The sequence below is a fragment of the Esox lucius genome, chromosome 24, assembly GCF_011004845.1.
Source record: "Esox lucius isolate fEsoLuc1 chromosome 24, fEsoLuc1.pri, whole genome shotgun sequence".
Lineage (NCBI taxonomy): Eukaryota > Metazoa > Chordata > Actinopteri > Esociformes > Esocidae > Esox > Esox lucius.
The window spans coordinates 4,526,344-4,549,177 of NC_047592.1; the positions used below are offsets into that span (position 1 = coordinate 4,526,344).

Consider the following 22,834-nt stretch of genomic DNA (forward strand, 5'->3'; position numbering starts at 1 on the left):
TAAGGACCTGACACAGGTGAGATGAATGTTCTTGATTGCTAGGCAGGCTTTACCCCAGGTGTTCCTATTGTAACCTGATTATTGGAAAAGTGAAGGATTCTTTTTCCTCATTCAACATGTCCTCGCTCCTGGCATTCTTAAAACCCTTTGGAGAAGGTTCTCCTCCAACAGCATTTTAGGACAGAGGACAATGAGCATGAAACTGACAGCTCCCCAGTCTTTTTGGCAAGGTAGAAAAGTTGATTTTTTTTACCAATCAGATCTGCACTGACAAATGTGACTTCTACATAATATTAAGAGAGACCTAATTGCACTACCTGAACACAGCCTCATTTAACAGATCATACATTGTCTAGATTGGTATTGGGGAACATTTCATATTCAGAATCCAAATAGGGTTTTTGTTGATGCTCTGACTCAGTAACTTGATTTAATTACTACAATCCTAACTGTACCTTAACTCAAAACCTCACCCCCACAACCAGTTGCTTATCAGCAGACAGTAAGTGTATCAACCAAAGGACTATAGAGCATCTAGAGGAATTTTACAACTCAAAATGAAGCACATAAGGTAGTATCAATCGAATTCATTTATAAAGCCCTTTTTACAACAGCAGTTGTCACAAAGTGCTTTACAGAGACACCTGGCCTAAAACCCCAAGGACCAAACAGTAGTGTTGGATTTCATATGCAATACTCAAGCATACAGACAAATTGGGTTTAAGGTCTTTAAGCAGGTTTGTGGAATGAATAGACTAAATAATTGAAACTGCCACATTCTAGACTATAGAACTAACACTCTTCAAGGACATGACCTGTAATATAAAGCCAAATGACAAGAAATGTGTTCAGCGGTTTTATTGACAACCACATCAGCAGGAAAACATCACAGCAATTAGTTGATTTAAAAAGCTTCTGGAGCACTTTGTCGTGGCCAGAAAAGGGCAATAACAATCGGTACATTATGTCTGAATTTAAAATCAGATTCAGAAGTATAGGAATGGGCTGGTGAGTTATTTACTTCCCTTGGCAACTATTACCTACCGTGGGCCACACAAAATTGTCTTAAGGTTTGGGTTAGTATGGTGGCTGGGACAAACTACGGCCTGCAAGCCATTTTAAGCTTAAACCCAACAAGCAATTGCTCATCAGCAAAAAGTAATGCTAAAAACCAAATACCGATAAAACATCTAGATTGTGAAATTACACAAGCAATGCTACAGTAGTGTACAGACATTAGTTTCAGGGTCTGAATTAAAATGACCATAAACTGCCACATGCTAGAATCTGGAACTAACATCCCTCAAGGACATGTAAAATTAAGCCAAATGACACAAGTAGTGTGTTCAACTGTTTTATTGACAACCACAACATTCAACAGGACGAGGTCACATCAACAAGTTAATTTAATGGCTTCTGGAGCAGACTGATGCAAAGCGCTTCTCACAGACTTCGTCGTTCCTGCGATGTTCATCTTCAAAGGAAACGGTAGAAATTACTCCCATATAGACAGGATTCAATGAACTGTCAAGTTAGTTGTGACTGATGGACAAGTGTATGACTGTACCTCCAAAGTTCATCTGAATACATGGCTCTCTGACACCATTATAGTTGTTGGGTTCCCCTTGTGCCCATTCATGGTAATTAAATCCAGATCCATCAGTCCAGGTCCAGCTCCTGTCCTGTGGAGAAGTGTAGGTTCCAGTATCACACCCCAGGACATTTATGCATTCAACAACTACACACAAGAAAACTACCACAGAACGCCAATCCATTTGGAAAGGGATAGAAAGTAAGACTGGGCTGAAACAGGTTACCGATCAACAAACATCTATATTATGGTGTCCCAAAACACAGACTGGCTCACATTGACATCATACTACAGTACTGGCCAACTGAACACAGGCTACTGAAGACGTCACACAATATTTCAAACAGATTTCACATCAAAAGTATCCTGTAGACACATTTCCAAGTATACCTAATGACCTTACAGATATGGGAGCAAAACTGTCCCTGTGGAGAGTTTCAAACTGTGGTCATTCCGATGAAGCGTGTTTCGTTACACCAGTAGGAAGAGGTACCTTTGTCAACTCTGGCCGACCACGATCATTTCCTCCAATCCAGGTCAAAGGTGAACCTACAGTCAACGTCTCCAGGAATTTAGACTCCTTCCAGCTGTGTACTGAGGCCAGGTGTCCACCAAGAGACTGACAGTGACGCTAAAGAGGCAAAGATGGACAATGTCATTAAACCAGGAATATGCAGTAGTGTTTCCACACCCAAATATCTAGGGTGAGACGGCTACCTCTGCCTCAGTCCATGACCTCAGAGTCTCTTCAAAACGGAAGCAGCGGGACCAAAACTGGTGCCATCCCCGATTACATCTGTGTGGCCCTGTAGAACAGTAAGATATTGACCAGTCTAAATGGCTGATTGCATTTTTGAATGTACCCTGTTGTCTTAGTTTACAATAAACAAGTTGGAGCTACAAACTGCATTAAACTACTATATGACACCATGTTGAAATATGAGGGGAGTCCTTACGAAAACATGCATCTCCCAAAGAAAAAGCAGCACTGAGAAGCAGGAACATCATTAACACCCCCATGGTGATGTTGTCCTGAAAACAGATGAAGACCAGTTCCTGTCAGAAGCCTTACTAACTGGCAGGAAGAAAATGACCATGACTAAAATATTTGTTTGTACCAAAAGCATTTTGCTATAGAACACCAACATCTGTCCAGTTCCACCCACAGTTTAATTACCAGGTCTCAATTAAGATTGTAATGAAAATTGTTCCAGTAGTATTTCAATTTCCATTACAATCTTAAGTCCCAGTAATATTAACCAGGAGCCACAACACAAGGAACAAATTGTCATTCAGAATTAAGACATACTTTAATTAGAATGACACCTGTTGAACACTCACCTTCTGAGAGCCTCAGTTTATCAAACCACTTGTTAAGGCCTCTTCTAAAACCTCCACTGAGTCATCCTGTGATGTGAGTTCTGTAGCTCCTCTCCTTCTTAAGGACCTGACACAGGTGAGATGAATGTCCTTGATTACTGGGCAGGCTTTATCACAGTTGCTCCTAATTAAGTCTTTGTAAACTGTTTGAAATATGAACAACTCCTTTTCCTTTTTTTGATGGTCTCAATTTAAAACTTGAGGCTTAAAAACTGACCACAGTAGAAGTCCTATCCTAGGTCAGTGTACATACGTACACAAAAGGAAATCAATACAATGGAGAGGATACTGCCAGAAATCAGTTTCCCAAAATTATTTTCAGTACTCAACATTTGCAAGACAGCAGGGTTGGGAGAGTCACTGAGGGTTGGAAAAAGGCTCAACCATGTGCTGTATTTTGCCAAACAATGTCACACCTGTGTCACAGAGGAAGGCATATACATTTATATAAACCAATTTTATGAAATAAAAAAAGATCTACAAAAATAACATCTCTAGATTAATTTACATTCAATAATTGTAGATTTTGGTAGAAATCTTTAAGGGATGCAAGGCTGTTATGAAATATCTTCAGAAAATGTGTATAGACCGTTTAATGTCAGCAACATCCCTTCAGAACTAACATTTACAGCAGATAATTCAGTGTTCAACTTCAGCATAGTGTGTTCATTGAAGATGCATTGTTGGTTCCAGTTGATTCAACAAGTTTTTAATAAGCACACAGAAAAAAATGTTTTGTCACAAATATTATCATTCCAGCGATGTTCCCCTTTAAAAGGAAACAATAGAACCTTAAATTAGACACTCAATTATGCAGTAATATATTGTAAAATAATTGATTTGATAGTAGATCAGTGAATGGTGGTGGGCTTACTTCCATAGTTCATCTCAATACATGGTTCTCTGGTGCTGTTAAAGTTGTTTGGTTCTCCTTTCGCCCAGTTCTGGTAACCAAATGTGGAGCCATCACTCCAGAACCATTGTCTGTTCTGTTGGAAAGTGGTGAATGGGCTCAGTATCAAAACAAGGTGCGCTTTCTGAGCGTACGAACTCAAACGACACATTGGTCTTCTAGCACAAAGTGCAAGATTTTCCATCGCGTCAGCAGTAACATGTAGACCGGCCCTGTTGAAAACCAATTAGCAGAAAGTGATGGATTTTAAAGGCCCTTGATTTGATGGTAGATTCTTGTCCCAAGTCTACAATGATTTTATCTAAAAATGGGTCCCATGTATTGGTGGCAGGGGACAAGGTAGCACTGAGAAAGCCTGCATTCACCACTACCCATAAAAGCAATGTAGCTCTGGATAAGAGGATCTGATAAATTGCAAAATGGGCCAGAACGGTTTAACGTCACAATGCTGGTCCAAGACAAAAAAAAACATCATTACTTGGGTACTAGTCCACTATAGGACAATGTCAGTTCAGGTGAAGCACCTTTCAAGTCACTGTTCCATTAACTCATTAACAGAAAACAGGGTACCTTTACAAAGTGTGCCTGGACAGCATCAGAGCCCCCAACCCAGGCAGGGGAACCATCTGTCAACTGCAATAGAAAGTGGGACTCCTCTGGGCTGTGAACTGACACCAGGTTGGCCCCAAGGGTGAGACAGTGGCTCTATAGGTAGAGAAGACCTCATTAAACATTGGTTGGCTAGTCTTTTTACATGTTATTTAAATTTGGCCACAACCACTAACGCCCTTTGAAACAGTGTAATACTGTTGGTCTTAACCACTGGCTCAAGTATAAAATCAACAGGATACAATAGTGCAAGTTCACAGATAAAAAAAGTAAAATAACCTTGTCTAGTTAGAAACAACGTTGTAACAGGATCATGTCAGGTATTCAAAAATGATACACCTCCACAGGTGCACTTGGAGTGGAGATGATAGACAAACAGCAGAGAATGTACACCGATTAGTGTAAAAACACATTCATCATGGTGTCAAACACTGCATAGTGTATTTATTGTATTATCTAGCCAACACAAAGGCATTTTATCTTTGAAATCAACATGAGTGCCTTGTTGTTTGCTTTTTCACCTTCTTAGATGCACATAAAGGCAATGTCCAACTGGATGAGCAGGTTGATTTCAACAGAATCTCTAACTTTCAGAGGGGAAGTTTGGAGTGATGTTGTACCTCTGCCTCCAGTGGTACACCAGTGGGATTGAAATTTCACCCATCCTTGTCGGCATGGTTTTTTCTGTGACCCTGTAAGGAGAGGATACAGGACATGTTTGTAGCTCCAGCAGGATTTAAAGTAGAGTCCAAACTTACCTACAAATGACCAAATGAAGTTACAATGTTCATGAACTAGTCAGATCACACCCTGTTATGTTAGAAACACAAAAGCAATGAATGAATTACCATGTCAGAGGCAACTATCCTTGGCTAAGTCTTCATATCGTCAACCACCTACAGTGGATCACTTTCTGCAAGACCTTTAGGACACTAAGGAAAGAACAGGGCATCACTTGGGAAGCAGACAGAAACAGAACAGTCACTGTTTAAGCACCACAGGTTACTTCACTTTTGTGCTCTGCAAGGGCCTTCACAACTTCTCATTGCTCAGTAACTATGGTTTCTTCTTTTAAAGGTCCTGTCACAGGTGGAATGAATGCCCTGGTTCGATTTCCCTGGTGCTCTAAATAGGCATTTTATTAATTGAAAAGTGTTTGACTCCTGTGTTCCAGGCAAGGGCTCAATCATAGCTTTTGCCTCAAAACCTTCAGCAGAAAGTCTTTCAATGGGCTTTAAGAGGTGAGATGACTAACAAATGCCAGAGAAACTTGTGAGAAGCTGGCACATTCCTGAATGTTCCAGAAAGAAATTGCACTTTAAGGTCAGTTTTCTTTCATTGCCTAAATGTTGTCCATTTTGGTTGTCTAGAAAAGCTTTGTTCATGAAAGTAAAGTTGCGGAAATTGTTCACTAAAGCCTTCCCATTTCCAGTCAAGCCTACTGTCAAACTACTGGTGAGGCATCAGCCAGCAGACATGCTAACTGGAGCAGTTCAGTTACCTAGTTGTAGTGCCTGTTAGCCATGGTAACTGAAGACAAAACTGGAGGAGGACGTAAAGTCAAACTGGGACCTAGCTGGTTTCATTAACACTAAGCCATTTACAGACCCTGGGTAGTGTGCAGAAGGGTCATTGCCCCCTGTGCCATTTTAAACTGATTTTAATTGCAACCCCTCAGGTCATAAGCACATGGTCGTCCCACTCCAGTTCACAAAGAACCACCTCAGATTGTAGGTTTACATTGTATAGAAGGTATAAAGTTTAAAGCAGTATCATGGAGGCAATAATTCTGGCAAGAGGAATGTGTGCACTTGTTTTATTAGTCAAATAAGGAGCATTCACAAACATTCATGCCTGTGATTTTCCCTAATGTGTTCAGAGACACTGACATCTGATTCCGCCAGATCTACTCTGTCCTTAGAGAACACAGGGAGGGAAACTTCATTCCACACGTTGCATCATTCCACCGGTGTTTCTCTGAAGAATAAGAAATATATCAGATGCAGCTTGCAAACATAAGTCAGATGACTAAACCTATAGTGGATCTACAGTACCTCCATAGTTCATCTGGATACATGGCCTTCTGGCAGGATCAAAGTTCTCCGGCTTTCCTTTGGCCCAGTTCTTGTAGTTGAATTTGGAGCCGTCACTCCAGGACCATCGTCCATCCTGTGTATGGGGGGGGGGGGGGGAATCAATGAAGATCAGGTGGTTGTGGAAGTTGCCTTTAGCAAGCACACCCTGAATCTTCCCACTACCACCTGCACATAAATTAAAAGCTACTCCCAAAATGTGCAGAGTGACCAGAAATGCTAGTGGTGAGTCCCTGTATCCTGACAGTCAAGCATGATTCAGGTGTAGACGTGGCTCATAAGGTCCTCTAAACCTACATTTGAATTGAGATGTGACCCTAGACTTCGTGTTCCTAGTGAGTCAGTCCAAATATACTCTACCTGGGCTGAACCTCCAATCCAGAGCGGGAGGCTCACAATCTGTGTTAGTGCCTGCAGGAACTGGAATTCCTCAGGGTTGTGCACCGATGCCAAGTGTCCAGAGTAGCTGTCGGAATCATGCTCAGACTCTAGGTTCCGGCCCAGAGACACTCAGTTGTGCTAGAATAAGAGGTAGACCAGGACAAAGGACAAGTTCATTGTACAGTTCCACTGTGAATTATCAAACCTTGTGCTGTGAGTATCAAAAGACCAGGCTGCGAGGTGAAAAGCCTTAAGCTTATGGAACGGTCCAGATGAACAATGCCCATTTCAGGAACTTGACTTAGGTTAAGTCACAGAACAGTGTTACCTCTGCTTCACGCCAGGTCCTCGCAGTCTTGTCAATCAGGAAGCATTGTGACTGAAACTCAAACCATCTTTTGGGACACTTGCGCTTACCTGAGAACAAATCCGAGTCAAATGAGTGTTCATTCATCACTTCACATCCACTATAATGAAACAGGAAGTATGTGCTGTGAAGACTGAGGGGGAACTATAGGGAGAGTACAGGAAATGGAACTAGTGGCCCCTTCAACATATCCCATACAGCCTATTGGATGAAATTAAGTCCCTCCCCCAGACCTTGTCCAATGGGTTTGAAAAATGTACAAATGTGAGAATATACTAAAGGGTTTGTTTCATCACCATTTCTTTCCAGAAACTAAGAACAATAACTGAACCTGGTCAACACAGTGATGTCAGATCACTTTCGAGGGCATAGCTTAAAAATGCACAGAATAAAATTTCACACATCCATCATTCCTGTTCCCACCTGCCAGACAAAATGTGAAAGTGTATTTATGTAAACATGTAAGTGGATCCATTTACCCCCATCGCCCGCATCACCCAGAGCAAAGACAGCACTGAGAAGCAGAACAATCAACATGGTCACAGTGAGAGAACTCTGAAAGACAGATGAGGAAGAGACCGTTTCAGAAGTCACATTAATGCAGGCAAGTGAAGCAGTTCCCTAATGTCTTCCAGCATGCAGTACAAATGACCTTGTTACGAAGCCCTCAAAAGTCACAACTGCATCACTCAGTATTCTTAGTCACTCTCCACTCCTTTTTAAGGACCAGACACAGGTGAGATGAATGTCCTGGATTGCTGGGCAGGCTTTATCACAGGTGCTCCTAATTAAGTCTTGGTAAACTGACTCCTTTTCCTGTTTTGTCATTCTCAGTCCTAAAACCCATTGGAGGAGATAACAAGGGAATGGTTTTCTCATCCAATGGGGTTTTAGGAGAGGACACAATGATCATTAAATTGAAAGCTCCTCCCTTCTTTTTTATCAGCGAAGTGGAACATTTGTGATATGTCTTTAAGTAATTGATTTGATCAACTATGAAAAATACAGACCGAAAAGATTGCTTGTGCTCTGTCTACTAATAAGACAAAACAAATTATGCTGCCTGTCTGAATGCAGCCTCATCTGACCGATCTTACATTAAATATGTTATCAACACCTATCTTGGCAGAGTCCCAAAAGAGTTGGTTGATTCTCTTACAGATTATGTACTGATCTTCAACAAAAATTTAACTAACCATACTTTAGTTGACCCTAATATTACTACTCTTAAAAGTGATTTCATGAAACATGTGGCTTCTTACAAATATGTTGGAAATCAAGTAGTTGAATAACTGTCTTTTAAAAACATTGAGTTGGTGAAAAGGATTACATGTTCCTTTTATAGAAATCAATCATGTCATAGAAAATATTGTGCAAGTAACTAGCAGGTCTCTACTTGATTATGGTGACACTCTGTATATGCATGCATAAGCTTCTTTACTCAAATTTCTGGATGCCATCTCTCAACCATGGATTTTTATAATTGGTGCAAATTTTCACACTCACCATTACTTGATTCAGTTGGCTGGGAGTCAATAACCTCTATAACACCTTTCCATTAAAGTATTGTAGGAGACAGTCATGATACTTTATTATAAAACCTTATATTTATATAGCCCTTTTCAAAGATGCTTTACAATACATAACTACAGAGAGCAATGAGACAAACGGTAGCCAACAAAACAAATAGTGGGGGTGGGTCAGAGAACATAAGCCTGGGGATAGGCTTTTTTGAACAGAGGAGACTTGAGGTGGTGGATGAATATGGCAACAGATTGGGAGTCCTGGATGAATTGTGGAAGTGCATTCCAAAGTATATAAAAGGACTGGACAGTGCCGGAAATGCATTGGGTCTATTCAGAACTGGATAAAACTGCTTTCAAATATTTTGCCCCACACATGGAAAGCCATTCACATTGATGTTAAGTTGAATGTCAAGATATTTAAAATGTTAAACTATAACACATTATAGACTGAAACTAACCATCATGGACAATGATTATTAAGTTAAATAACTCATGACAGTAGAGTTCAGCTGTTTTATTGACAACCACAACAATCAATAGGTAAACATGACAGCAACAATTGATTTCAATCACTTTGTGAGCAGACCGAAGCAAAGTGCTTTTCACAGACTTCATTGTTCCAGCGATGTTTATCTTCAAAGAAAACAGTAGACATTACTCCCAAATCACAAGTAGTCAATGAACTCCCAATTGATATTTGACAAATGGACCAGTGAATGACTGTACCTCCAAAATTCATCTGAATACACAACTCTCCAGCAATAGAGTTGTTAGGCATTCCTTCTGCCCACTGTGGGTAATTAAATCCAGAGCCATCAGTCCAGGACCAGCTCTTGTACTGTAGAGAAGCAATGAGGTCTCAGCAGCAATGCAAAGACATGACATTTGTATTCAGGAAGTACACAGGATACTACAAAATGCAGATGCAATAAACATCATTATGTATTGCAGACAAACTACATTAACATAATTTTAAAGCAGTATTGGCCAGGGGACTGAGATAATTATATTGACATCACAAGCACCATGTGACTTATTTCCAGATATACCCAAACACCTTACTAAACTGGGAGCAAGACTGTCCCTGTGGAGTGTTTCTAACTGTAGTCACTGAAAACGTGTTTTGTTACAACAGAATGACGAGGTACCGGTGTCATCTCCGGCTGACCACCATCCATTCCTCCAATCCAGGTCAAAGGTAAATCTATAGTCAACGCCTCCAGAAATATAGACTCCAGCCAGCTGTGTACTGAGGACAGGTGTCCACCAAGAGACTGACAGTGGAACTGAAGGAAGAGGCAAAGATGGACAATGTCATTTAACCAGTGATGTGCGGTCATGTTTATCCACCCCATTCTAGAGTTAGGGGGCTACCTCCGCATCCGCCCAAGATCTTGGAGTCTCATCGAAAATGACACAATGGGAACCAAACTGGCGCCATTCCCCAGGGCACCTGTGTGGCCCTGTAAAACAACCATAAGAAAAACATCAAAATTAGCCATTGTAAAATAACTGGGTACATTCAAAAACAGTTTACAAGAACCATGACTAACCAACAAATTGCATTAAACTGTTGAATATTTTTCCCCAAACCAGTTAATCACAATGTATGAAGGCCACTCTTACGCCAATGTGGATCTCCCAGAGAAAAGGCAGCACTGAGCAGCAGGAAAATAATCAACCCTGCCATGGTGAGGGAGTCCTGAAAGAACAAGACAAATACCAGTTCTTGTCAAAATTAAGTCAATAGTACACTAACACTAGCTACCATCTCAACCGAAGAAGATCACTGTAATCATCACTTTAACCAGGACACTAAATTCACCAAACAGGGACTAGTGTCATGTGGCATAAAGACAGTGTAATCAGACCAGTTGACCTCTCACCTTCTGAAACTGTCAGTAATCTCACTTAAGACCTCTACAAACTTCTTCACTGAGCCTCCCTGTGATGTGAGTTCTGTGTCACTGCTCTCCTTTTTAAGGACCTGACACAGGTGAGATGAATGTTCCTGATTGCTAGGCAGGCTTTACCCCAGGTGTTCCTATTGTAACCTGATTTTTGGAAAGGTGAAGGATTCATTTTCCTCATTTAACATTCTCAATGTATTGCTCATGTCCTCTCTCCTGGCTTTATTAAAACCCTTTGGAGAAGGTTCTCATCCAACAGCGTTTTAGGACAGAGGACAATGAACATGAAACTGTCAGCCCCCCCTGTCTTTTTGGCAAGGTAGAATAGTTGATTTCTTTGACCAGTCAGATCTGCACTGAAAAATGTGATTTCTGAATACTATTAAGACAGACCAATTTGCACTGCATGAACACATCCTCATCTAACAAATCATACATTGCCTAGATTGTTTTTATTTAAAGAGTCCCAAAAGTGTTTTTGTAGATGTATAGATTATGAAATGACTATTTGCAACATTTTACCTAACCCAGGGGAGGGCAAACTTTGGCTTGGGGCCACATCAGGCTTTTGAAATTTAATGGAGGGCCACATTTTGGAATTTGTTAATCGTAAATGATTTGTTGGCCAGAAAAGGGCTATAATTAACAGTCGGTCCATTATGTCAAAATTTTAAATCAGAGTCAGAAGTATAAGAATGGGCTGGTGAGTTATTTACTTCCCTTGACAACTATTACCTACCGGACAGAATTGTCTTAAGGTTTGGGTTAGTATGGTGGCTGGGACAAACTAAGGCCTGCGGGCCATTCTAAGCTTTAACCCAACCAAATACCTATAAAACATCTAGATTTTGTGTTATTACACAAGCAATGCTGCAGTAGTGTACAGACATTAGTTTCAGGGTCTTGAATTTTGATTGAATGAACTGAATTAAAATGCCCACAAACTGCCACAACTTTTAATTCTCAACTCTGGCTGACCACCATCATTTCCTCCAATCCAGGTCAAAAGTGAACCTTCAGTCAATGTCTCCAGGAATCTAGACTCCTTTAAGCTGTGTACTGAGGCCAGGTGTCCACCAAGAGTCCACAAACAGTATGCTCTTTAAACTATTTCATATCAACGAGTCCACATCAAACATTTTATTTAAATTGAACCATATTTAAATGTTATTAAACCCACTGCTAAATGAATGAAACAGACAATAACCTTCAAAGGCACTGAATGGGATGTTTGCGACATAAATAGCCAGAGCTTTTGAAGTTGCTTGTGCCTGTGTGTACGTGTGTGTATGCACTTCATTTTTAAGAGAAGTTCTTAAAACAGGGATATAAAGGAATTACAGATTACTGAAATAAAACTACAAAATCAAATATTTAATCCAACAGATTACAATAATGTCATTATCTGAAAGATCCTTCCCCTAATGTGACATACATTTTCAAACAATCCACCCTGTCATTCAAATAATATTGGCCCTGGAAATAAAATATGATTTATGAGAAGAGACGAAGAAGAATCAGAATTACAACAAAAACAGAACATTTACAAAATGTCTGTTCTGACAAATCTGGGAAAATAAAAAGGTGAACGAAAATACATTAATTCTGAGCAGACATCCTAATAAAGATCTTGGCCAATCTTCATGGCTTTGTTGACCAATCAACATTTGTTAACTACTGAGCGGACAGTAGTTTATATAATCCTGGGACCTGATTTCTGGAATCCCACACTTTCTGTCTTCTGTAACCCAGTTGGATCACCCAGTGTCGTCTCCCCTCACAGCCAGGCGGAGGTTGGACCAGAACTCATTCCTCCTCTCCTCCTCCGTCGGCCACTCCAGGTACGTACGAGAGCTCATCAATTTACGGAGCTTGCAGAAACGTTTGGGAACGTTGTCCTTGAAGATGGTCACACATATACCGAGACACACCCACGCAAATACATACACACAAACACAGAGACATTCACAAATACAGACATAATGACAAACAAGCAGCAAACACAGACTTAAAACTTTATTGGCACTCCCAGTTGAGTCGTGTACTATACAGGGAATGGGGACGCAAATTAGGTCCCACCTTTGAGATGGGTTCCAGGAGCACCAGGATGGCTGCATCCGTGTTCCCGTCAAACAGGCGAAAATGGGAAAAGTCCAACTCGTACCTGAAACAGTTAAGTATTGTTACTCTAAATATTGCACAGGGGGACCTGAGAAGACTCAACAGACCATGTGTCTACAAGAAACATTACATTATTTAAGTCAGGGTGTTGTTGGCATAGTAAAAGAAAAAGGTTGGGACCAGCTGTCCTAGAGTAACTACCATGAACCTGTAAAGGTTGCAAACAGCTGTGCTACGGTAACTACCATGAGCCGTTAAAGGTTGGGAACAGCTGTGCTAGAGTAACTACCATGAACCTGTAAAGGTTGGGAACAGCTGTCCTAGAGTAACTACCATGAATCTGTAAAGTTTGGGAACAGCTGTCCTAGAGTAACTACCATGAACCTGTAACGGTTGGGACCAGCTGTCCTAGAGTAACTACCATGAACCTGTAAAGGTTGGGACCAGCTGTCCTAGAGTAACTACCATGAACCTGTAAAGGTTGGGAACAGCTGTCCTAGAGTAACTACCATGAGCCTGTAAACGTTGGGAACAGCTGTCCTAGAGTAACTACCATGAGCCTGTAAAAATTGGGAACAGCTGTCTTAGTGTAACTACCATAAACCTGTAAAAATTGGGAACAGCTGTCTTAGTGTAACTACGATAAACCTGTAAAGGTTGGGAACAGCTGTCCTAGAGTAACTACCATGAGCCTGTAAAGGCTGTAAACGGCTGTCCTTGAGTAACTACCATGAACCTAAAGATGCTGAGATGAATGAACTATAGCTGAGCTCATAAATGCGTTGACATTCAGTAGAACTGTCTGAATCATTACCGGCACCACTCTGAGTGGACAAAGCTTTCGGAAAGGACAAAGAGTGTCCGTCGGCTGCGTTCCATGGCGTTGATTATGTTGTCAACAATCCAGTGTCCTAAATGAATGAATGGGAGATTTTAAGAGGCTTCTCCAAAAAAATGTACAGCAAAAGAATAAAGGAGAAAGAGAATAAAACATTGGCTAGATAAGCTACAGAGGGTTGGTAGGAACTAGGGGAAGAGGTTGTGAAACGAATTCCTTAATAAATTTATCCAGAAACCTGGGAGAAAATCTCTCTTGTGGAGGCATAGGGAGAGTGGAGGCTGGGAATTCTCCAGCTCAGGAACAAGGAATTCCTCTACCCATCCCTCATCGTGCTCGCTATACGATACAAACGCATCATAACAGAGGGGGTCAGCGTTCCAGCGTTTCTGCCTCCTGGAATTTCGTTTGGCTTTAAGCCATGCCCACATCATCTTCAAGTACCACATAGCGTGGAGCTTCCAGAGTACAATTCCCACAAGGATCCCAGAAACCAGTGTGAAGCCACAGAGCGTTGATACAAGGAGGACAGGGTGACACTCAAGAGCTGACAGCTGGACTTTGTCCAACCTCTGGCCCTGTAAGTAAGAAAAAGGGATGAGAATAGAAATAAGAATACCATTTAATTAGTATTTTTCTAGGGTCGTAGAAATGCATTCCAATTAATTACAATCATGCACATGTGCCATCACAGTGCTAGCTTTCAATCACTCCTGAAGTTAATTAAACTGAATAGTAAAAAAATGCTTTCTGAACTTTAAAGTAAGCCTAGGTGTTATTACAAAGGTTTGATAAAGGTGATGAAGTGGATGAATTTTATCACCAAGATGTGGAGATTAATGTCTATGTCACCATTCAGTCTGTGTTACGCACAGTGGAATATGGAGTATGGTAAAAAACAACAACAACATTGTTGTTGCCTTGAAAGTCTCAGTGACATTTCACACTAGATTTCAGACCCAGACATGACCCCTGTAATCTCCCCATCATGCCAGTGTTGACTTCAGAAGGTTGGGCTTTGTTTTCTGGACAGTCTACATGGTCCAGATGTGACATACTACTCTTTACCTGTAGGGGCAGTGGTGAGTCAGATGTGACATACTACTCTTTACCTGTAGGGGCAGCGGTGAGTCAGATGTGACATACTACTCTTTACCTGTAGGGGCAGCGGTGAGTCAGATGGGACATACTACTCTTTACCTGTAGGGGCAGTGGTGAGTCACAGAGGTAGGTTTCCGGTCGGTCTACTAGCTCCACACTGCTCTCAGCAGCTTCACCCCACATCTTCACAATGAAGGAGACAAACTCACAGGAACACACAAACCTGGAGTAGAGAGAGGAGGGTGGACGAAGGAGGTGGAGTGTTAGGTGCTAAAGGAATCTGAAAGGGCACCATATTCAGTAGTTCAGTAAACATGACACCACCATAATTGGATTTTAGTCTTTTGCCTGCTATTACGAGGAGGAAGAGCAGTTGTCACAAAGTGCTTTACAGAGACACCCGGCCTTAAACCCCAAGGAACTTTTCTCAGTTTCCTCCAATTTTAAATTTTAGAAGGAGATGAGGTCCTGGTCCACACCTGCGGATTACCTGGTTTGGGGGGACCGTTGCTGTTCCTGTCCTTGTCCACCTGGTCATACTTCTGACCTAGTCTAAAATCAAATATACTCTGGATTTAGCCTAGAGAAATGTATTTATTATTCCAGTTGGACTCTTAATATCTCACCCGGCACAGCCAGAAGAGGACTGGTCACCCCTCTGAGCCTGGGTCCTCTCTAGGTTTCTTCCTAAAATTCGACCTTCTTAGGGAGTTTTTCCTAGCCACTGAAATTCAATACTACTGTTGTTTGCTCCTTGGGGTTTAAGGCCGGGTGTCTCTGTAAAGCACTTTGTGACAACTGCTGTTGTAAAAAGCGCTTTATAAATACATTTTGATTGATTGATTTGATTGATTGATTGATTTTTTGAAGAGAAAGAAGAATTGCAATAATGGGCTTCTTTTAAGGAATAAATACATTCTAGCTCCATCCTGGTACCCTACTGGTAGAACCAGCAAGAACATTCTCTGAAATCCCCACGCCAGCTTGAGTGGGAAGCACGGGATTAAGGAATGTTGATTTGAATGAGAATCGTTGTGGCAATTTAGCCTAGATTAAAGAATAGGTTCTACACATGGCTCCTTGAATATAATGACATGCCAAATCGCCAAAGTCAGTTACTAACTGTAAACACACAAACCTGTTCCAGCCGACCTGCAGCTCTCTGAGCCTCCTGTAGTGAAGGAGATCGAGGGGTCCGAACATGTTCAGGCTGTTGCTCTGTATCAGAAGGATCTCCAAGCTGAGGGACAAACAAATTCATTCATTAACAGAATTCAAACAGATTCAAATGAGTGATGGCTAGAGTAGTATAATGGAGAGGATCACGGAAAGGAGCTTTGGACCAGAGCTCCATGTGAATGGAGTAGGATGGCTGAGGTTAGCGAATGGGCTTATTTCATTCTGCTCACATTCTCTGGAGACGGCCGACTGTTTGTTACCTCCAGATAAGGATCCTTTTACTAAATTACACAAGGATTAAAAACGGAACTGAGAGTGTAGCTAAGAGTTGTGTCTGGACTGGGACTGCTCTTTTTGGAAACCGTCTCTTAGTAGAAATGAAGCATTTTAGATCATAATAATGAATTTACCAGATTCTAGATCTGCGATTTTATTCTGAAATGCTTGAATAACAGTTAAACTAAAAGTAGAGTTCTCTCTCTCTCTCTCTCTCTCTCTCTCTCTGTCTCTTTCCCTCCCTCCCTCTCTCTCCCTCTCCCCCTCTCTCTCTCTCTCTGTCTTTCTCTACCTAGGTAACAGCCATCCAGGGGGAAGTTGCATCAGCTTGTTCCCAGAAAGGTGGAGCTCCCTCAGGGCCCGGAGAGACACACTGTGGAAGAAGGTCAGGTCGTTGTGTCCCAGATCCAGCACCTCCAGGCTCTGGGGCAGACAGGGGGTGACCCTCCGTAGCTTGGCCCAGGAGAGGTTGAGGTGAGTCAGGGTCGGGGGCCAGGAGCAGGCTGGGGGCATGGAGGTGTAGGCGTTCTGACTGATGTCCAGGTGGACCAGTTTGTCAAGACGGAACACCAGCTGCTTGATTAACATTTAAATAGAAATTAAAAGTGTTTACTGTCTGGAAAAAAAATCGAATTATACCAAAAATGTTTTAATAAAATGTTCTGTTTGGAGTCAAGATGAGGGCTGTGGAAGGGTAAGCTCCAAAATAGAGAAAAGAGAAAACAAGTAGATGGCCAGAAGCTTGTCATTAAAGTTTGTAAAGAATACACGACAAGACATAAACATGGGAACTACAAGTATTTGGACAGTGACTGTACTTTGTTTTTGATGTGTTTAGATTCCAGCGCTTCAGACGTGAAATGATACAATGACCTTCCAACCTTCAGCTGTAATTTGAGCAAACTCAAGATGCCCAGTGCCTGGCGAGGCCTGTGGGTGGTCAGTACAGACAAAGGAAATTAGACCAATTGCTAACGGTTCATCCCATATGGATCAAAACAGCCCCAACTTAAAACTGACAGTCTGCCCTTTTAACCCCGCGGTCATGGCACCATTCCAAACCCAAAGTGCTGGAATTCCCGAAAGGTAAAACAGTAAGTGACACTGTCCGGGCCTTTTGAAGTGCGCCGTGCGTATGAAAGTGCCACCAATACACACTTGGCTGATGAGGGAGAGGGACTTGAGCGCGTTGTCGCTGACGTTAAGAACTCTGAGCTTCTTCAGGTATCCTTTCCCGTGGCACAGAGATTCCGTGAGGGTCAGGTCGCTTAGCAGATTGCCGCTTAGGTCCAGATGCTCCAGATTAATTAGCAGGGTTGAGGTCAGACACGGCATCACAAACACCTGGAGGCGGTGGGGCACAGAGAGACAGCAAGGAGTGATATCAACGCCACTTTTTTCTAAACTTGTGTGGTTGTTGTTGAGTGACTGCGGTGGTTTTGTTTCTAGTCTGTACTCACCGTACAGTTGATGAGGGAGATCTTTCTGAGGTACTTCAGTAAAAAAGCAACCGGCAGGAAGGAGGTGAATCTATAGGCATCGATGACCTGAGAGGAATAAATAAAATAATACAATAACAATAAGAATTCTGATTATCAATAAAAAGATAAGTGCAGGAACAGCCAAATCCCACATTAGACTGTGTTCATCAAAATGCATGTGTTAATCAGGGTGGTCCCAATAAGGCTTGTTCTTTTGCCTCAGAAAGGAACCAGAATGTTGTTAGCCTAAAAGTCAAGCACTGTATGTACAAGGTGTTATTGTGAATTTGTGGAGAGCCTGGACTTGAACATGTCAAACCTTAACCACTATGACATCCCATCCTCTAGGCCAGGTCAGTTAATGTTGCGTCAATACTGTCATCCAGGTGTGTCATACTACTTCACCTGTATGTTCCTGAAGTAGACGGTATCTAGGTTCTCATGGCGAGTTCTTCTGGCCTCCTTCCAGGAGCCTGCATTTCAGAGAATGATTGCAAACGTTTTCTACAGTGAGGTGTAGGGAGTCACGAAAAATGTTCTGTGACCCTTCTGAATGCAAACTCAAATGTAAACAAGTGAACTAATAATTAATATAATAATAGTAAATGCAATCAGAATTATAGTTATAGCTAGTGATGGCCAAATGAGGCTTCATTAGGCTTCATTAGCGTATCACAATAAAAGCCATCATTGAAATTTGTAAGGCAATATAGTTAACAATCTAGTCTGTAAAAACGAACAGACAAGGGCAACATTGGAACAGACAGTAAACATAAAATGTACCTACTAGAATTTAAACTATATTATTGCCTCATATATTCCGAGGATGGCTTTTATTTTGTAAAATAAACTCTGAGTTAGCGCTGCGAGCATAATATCCTGCTGCTAGAAGAATGGTAATGAAGCCTCGAATGGCCGTCACTGGTTATATAATGCAGCATTTTCAAAGCTGTATTTCTTTCTCCATACCTGTGCCCTTAAACAGCATATATTCCGACCCAATAAACTCTAATGGAGCCCCATCCATCACCTGCACACACACACATTAATACCTATTACAACACACATCACATCATTTGACCCCGTGAACATCCATCAATCTAAAGACAAGGGTCCATCGCCAGTACATACATTGATTCAGTCCTGAACCTGAATCTTTTCACATGTTTTTATTTATTAGGCCTATAAGGATTATTTTGGCATGATACAATTTACTGGAAAGAAATGTGTTGAGGACGTTACTTTCTTTCCGATATATTGTTTTCTAATTTGGAAGTCATTATTAATGGACATTTGTGCTTGGCTTGGTAATTATAATGTATAAAATGTTTCTGAAATCCTTATTGCTTTCATTAGATGTATTTGTGCTGCAGAGTAGCACCACTGTGGGCATAACAGAACTTAGTAAAAGTCTGCAATTAAACATTAACATTATTGACAAATATTCAAATAATTTGACTTGAAATGTTTCATTTTTCCATTTAACGTTTTCATGTTTACCTTGCTATTTTGTAAATAACTTTTGTAAAGAATATTTTATTGGGGCGAGACTTGAGAAAGCAGATCCCAGTGTGACATGTTGTGGGAGCGAAGCCACATGCAACAGACCAGCAATGTTCGGGTTTCAGGTGAGTTAGTCATCAAATATGGTTGCCAAGTAACTTCAGACCAAAACAATATTATGTCATTTAAAAAAGCAATGTACAATGAACATAACAATTTCATGAAACCTTGAGGAGGTAAACGATGGCCTCGTCAGTCAAGGTGGAGTTCCTAAGCATGATGGACCGTGTGCGCTGCTGGTTGGTCACAGCGAAAGGTCCAGTGGACAACTTCCCTGTCAACAGGACATCAGCAACCACCAGGGAGGTTTCTGGGTTGGCGACATCACGGAATATGGAGGAAACAAGTGCTGGGTCGTCCTGAAATGGACCTCTTAAATGCAAGGTCACCACCCCAAGAGGCCAAATGTCACCCAGACTTCCAGGATCATACCTGATAAAGTGGCCCACAATGGAAGAAAATGTTTTGACTTTATTTTTTTTGCTTTTTTAATTATTTTTAATAGCTAAGGTGATTTGTTATTCTAAGCATTTAGTAGTCATGGAGAACTGAATAGGAAAGACTGCTTCTTGCAAAATGGACCTAAAAGTTTATGTAAATGTATCATATCCAATATCAAATTTAATTAATACCATCTACTGAATCATTCAATTACACATTCACTCACCTCTTCAGGTTATTCCCATAGACCTCCAACTCATTCAGCTGTCTGACTCCGACGAGATCCCCTCTCCTGACCTCCTCTAGTCCAGGATTTCCAAACCGTAGGGTCCTTAGACTGTTCAGAGACCTATGGACATCACCATCATCACTACCAGACATCATCGTCATCACTATCGGACATCACCGTCATCACTACCAGACATCACCGTCATCACTATCGGACATCACCATCATCACTACCAGACATCATCGTCATCACTATCGGACATCACCGTCATCACTACCAGACATCACCGTCATCACTACCGGACATCACCATCATCACTACCAGACATCACCATCATCACTACCAGACATCACCGTCATCACTACCAGACATCACCATCATCACTACCAGACATCATCGTCATCACTATCGGACATCACCGTCATCACTATCGGACATCACTATGAGACATCACGCCATTGTTATGAGACATCACTGTCATCACCAAGTCATTTTTGTCATCATCAATATTAGTGCCATTAATATTGCTGTCACCAATATTAGCATCATCATACTGTACTAGACATTCCATACAGACAGTAGTTAAGTACTAAATGGCAGGGTACATTTTCTTTTGACCAAGTCTACAAACCTGAAGAGAGGGAAAGTCCCTTCAGGGCCCAGTGTCCTGTAACCATTTCCCAATAGGCTAAGATGTTGTAGGGATTGGAGTTTGGAGAACCAGGCTGGAGACAGAACATCCAGCTGGTTGTTGGACAAGTCTAAAGCCAATAGCCTCTGCAGTGGAAAAACCCATTAGAACAGTTCAAAGGGTCTCAACATTGTTTCAGTGTGTTAATGGGTCCTTTGGTTTACCTGCTGATGGCTGAAGGACCTGTCATGGATGCTCTGGATCTTGTTGCTATGGAGATCAAGAGTTTGTAAATGCTCGTAATCTCTGAGGTCGTCCTCTGCAACCGTGGTGATTGAATTGGAGGAGAGGTCAAGGGTCAGGACGTCTACAATCTCCACTGTTGGAATGTAGGTGTAGTTCCGGGAGGAGCAGTTGCAAAAGAGACGCTCGTCACATGGACCGCAGGTTGACCTCTCCACAACCCCTGTGGTTGAACTTTGACCCTGACAGGGGAAAAGGAGGAAGAGGGCTGGCCACAGCATGGCCAGAGACCCCATTCTAAAAAATAGAAATGAAGTGGAGACAGAATTCAAATAGAAGAGAGGGGGAGAGAGAGAGAGAGAGGGAGAGAGAAAGGAAGGAAAGAGGAAGACAGAAAGAGAAAGCGAGAGAGTCAGAGGAAATACGTACAAAACACTTTGACCTGCTTAGTGGATAAGGATGTCTGTATTTATACATTTTACTGAACTCAACAATATCAAACCAATGCATGTTAAACCTGACTGTAGGCTTTAATTAAGTCCTAACAGCTTTGTCGCGGGTGACACCACATAACATCATCACAGGTTGAAAGGGGCACACAGCGGAGAATCAGAGGCAGTTTGTGTGATTGACTCATATTTAACTAACGAAACCACCACTACGTACCACCGCTAAACCTGAGGCGTTTACATCAGGACGGCAAGTAGGATGTCATGAATTCAGAAAGGTGTGGTTTAGAATTAGCAATAAACAAGATAATCTTACTACCTTCTCTCCCTGAAGTTAGGCCTGTTACAGCACATTGCAGTCGCACTTGTTAAAGCCAAAACACGAGAGACGTATTGTTGAGAACCGCTCACAGACAGGACGTTTCTGAGTCGGAGATGTGGCTGTATGTGTTGGAGTGTGATCATAAAACCTCTTAAGCAAACAGTATCAGTTCCTCCTGGACCACTGGTGTGTGACAGAATGTGTGTGTGTGTGTCTGTGAGTGTGTGTGAGAAAGAGACAAAGAAAATAGAGGAAGCGTTGTAATATGTTACATCCCAGATACCTAAACAATTAGGCTAGTACAACAAACCAATGACACCACACACATACACACACACATACACACACACATACACACACATATACACACACACACACTCTCTTAACTGCTTCTGGTTCCCCATTATTGACTTAGCCCTTTTCTTAGTTTGTTTATTTCATTATAATTTAATCGAATAATTAAACAAACAGATCCACCTAGTATTATAGAGATATCAATACATACAGAGACATCAATACACACAGATATTATAATACACAGAGACATCATTACACACAGATATTATAATACACAGAGACATCAATACACACAGATATTATTATACACAGAGACATCAATACACACAGATATTAATATACATAGATACATCAATACGCACAGATATTATAATACACAGAGACATCAATACACACAGATATTATAATACACAGAGACATCAATACACACAGATATTAATATACATAGATACATCAATACACACAGATATTATAATACACAGAGACATCATTACACACAGATATTATAATACACAGAGACATCAATACACACAGATATTATTATACACAGAGACATCAATACACACAGATATTAATATACATAGATACATCAATACACACAGATATTATAATACACAGAGACATCAATACACACAGATATTATAATACACAGAGACATCAATACACACAGATATTATAATACACAGAGACATCAATACACACAGAGAGATTAACAGAGAGACCTTCCTGCATTGTGCTGGTCGAACCACAGTGGAGTGGACGGTGGAGATCCTTTTTTCAACGCTCTGCTGTGTAGGGGACAGATTGAATTGGACTTGGCGTTGCAGGGATAGATCCCAATAAGCCAAGCGGGCGTCTCAACAGTGGAAACTAAATCAGAACAGATCCGTTTT

At 41.3% G+C, this 22,834-nt stretch overlaps 3 protein-coding genes and 1 long non-coding RNA gene across 7 annotated transcripts in view; all 4 read right to left on the bottom strand.

Moving 5' to 3' along the window:
- Positions 1 to 3,035, bottom strand: part of LOC105030913 (ladderlectin-like) — a 43,292-nt gene extending 40,257 nt beyond the window's left edge. The window contains exons 1-6 of one of the 2 annotated variants that reach the window (XM_013140510.3): positions 2,933 to 3,035; positions 2,548 to 2,623; positions 2,309 to 2,397; positions 2,085 to 2,222; positions 1,568 to 1,682; positions 1,342 to 1,474 (exon numbers count right to left, since the gene is read on the bottom strand). In XM_013140510.3, the coding sequence (XP_012995964.2) occupies positions 1,407 to 1,474; positions 1,568 to 1,682; positions 2,085 to 2,222; positions 2,309 to 2,397; positions 2,548 to 2,611 (474 nt within the window). In that variant the 5' untranslated portion in view covers positions 2,612 to 2,623; positions 2,933 to 3,035 and the 3' untranslated portion in view covers positions 1,342 to 1,406. Of the gene's footprint in view, positions 1 to 1,341; positions 1,475 to 1,567; positions 1,683 to 2,084; positions 2,223 to 2,308; positions 2,398 to 2,547; positions 2,624 to 2,932 lie in introns of those variants that run through there. The other variant, XM_034290316.1, reaches the window with a different exon arrangement.
- A 3,258-nt stretch (positions 3,036 to 6,293) lies between these two features.
- LOC109615050 lies at positions 6,294 to 8,038 on the bottom strand. 2 transcript variants are annotated; one of them, XR_004575320.1, is made up of 5 exons: positions 7,814 to 8,038; positions 7,296 to 7,384; positions 6,947 to 7,105; positions 6,548 to 6,662; positions 6,294 to 6,470 (listed from the first exon to the last, which is right to left on the bottom strand). It is a non-coding gene; the product is annotated as an uncharacterized LOC109615050 (long non-coding RNA). The 2 variants fall into 2 exon arrangements; XR_004575321.1 differs by lacking the exons at positions 7,296 to 7,384; positions 7,814 to 8,038 and adding an exon at positions 7,385 to 7,464.
- Positions 8,039 to 9,359: 1,321 nt separating this feature from the next.
- Positions 9,360 to 10,824, bottom strand: LOC117593856 (ladderlectin-like). Its single transcript, XM_034290321.1, has 6 exons — positions 10,747 to 10,824; positions 10,487 to 10,562; positions 10,235 to 10,323; positions 10,009 to 10,146; positions 9,587 to 9,698; positions 9,360 to 9,493 (listed from the first exon to the last, which is right to left on the bottom strand). Exons 2-6 carry the CDS (start codon positions 10,548 to 10,550, stop codon positions 9,426 to 9,428), a joined length of 471 nt encoding a protein of 156 aa, XP_034146212.1. The 5' UTR covers positions 10,551 to 10,562; positions 10,747 to 10,824; the 3' UTR covers positions 9,360 to 9,425.
- A 1,071-nt stretch (positions 10,825 to 11,895) lies between these two features.
- On the bottom strand, positions 11,896 to 21,792 carry tlr2 (toll-like receptor 2). Of its 2 annotated transcripts, none has more exons than XM_010905031.4 (16): positions 21,642 to 21,792; positions 20,855 to 21,170; positions 20,631 to 20,776; positions 19,997 to 20,119; positions 19,497 to 19,761; positions 18,736 to 18,796; positions 18,172 to 18,239; positions 17,746 to 17,832; positions 17,444 to 17,629; positions 16,578 to 16,861; positions 15,969 to 16,070; positions 14,930 to 15,053; positions 13,968 to 14,307; positions 13,706 to 13,802; positions 12,850 to 12,934; positions 11,896 to 12,668 (listed from the first exon to the last, which is right to left on the bottom strand). In XM_010905031.4, exons 1-16 carry the CDS (start codon positions 21,785 to 21,787, stop codon positions 12,528 to 12,530), a joined length of 2,571 nt encoding a protein of 856 aa, XP_010903333.3. In that variant the 5' UTR covers positions 21,788 to 21,792; the 3' UTR covers positions 11,896 to 12,527. The 2 variants fall into 2 exon arrangements, with proteins under 2 accessions (XP_010903333.3, XP_010903334.3); XM_010905032.4 differs by having other exon boundaries at positions 16,578 to 16,858; positions 21,642 to 21,791.
- Between the last annotated feature and the right edge of the window lie 1,042 nt (positions 21,793 to 22,834).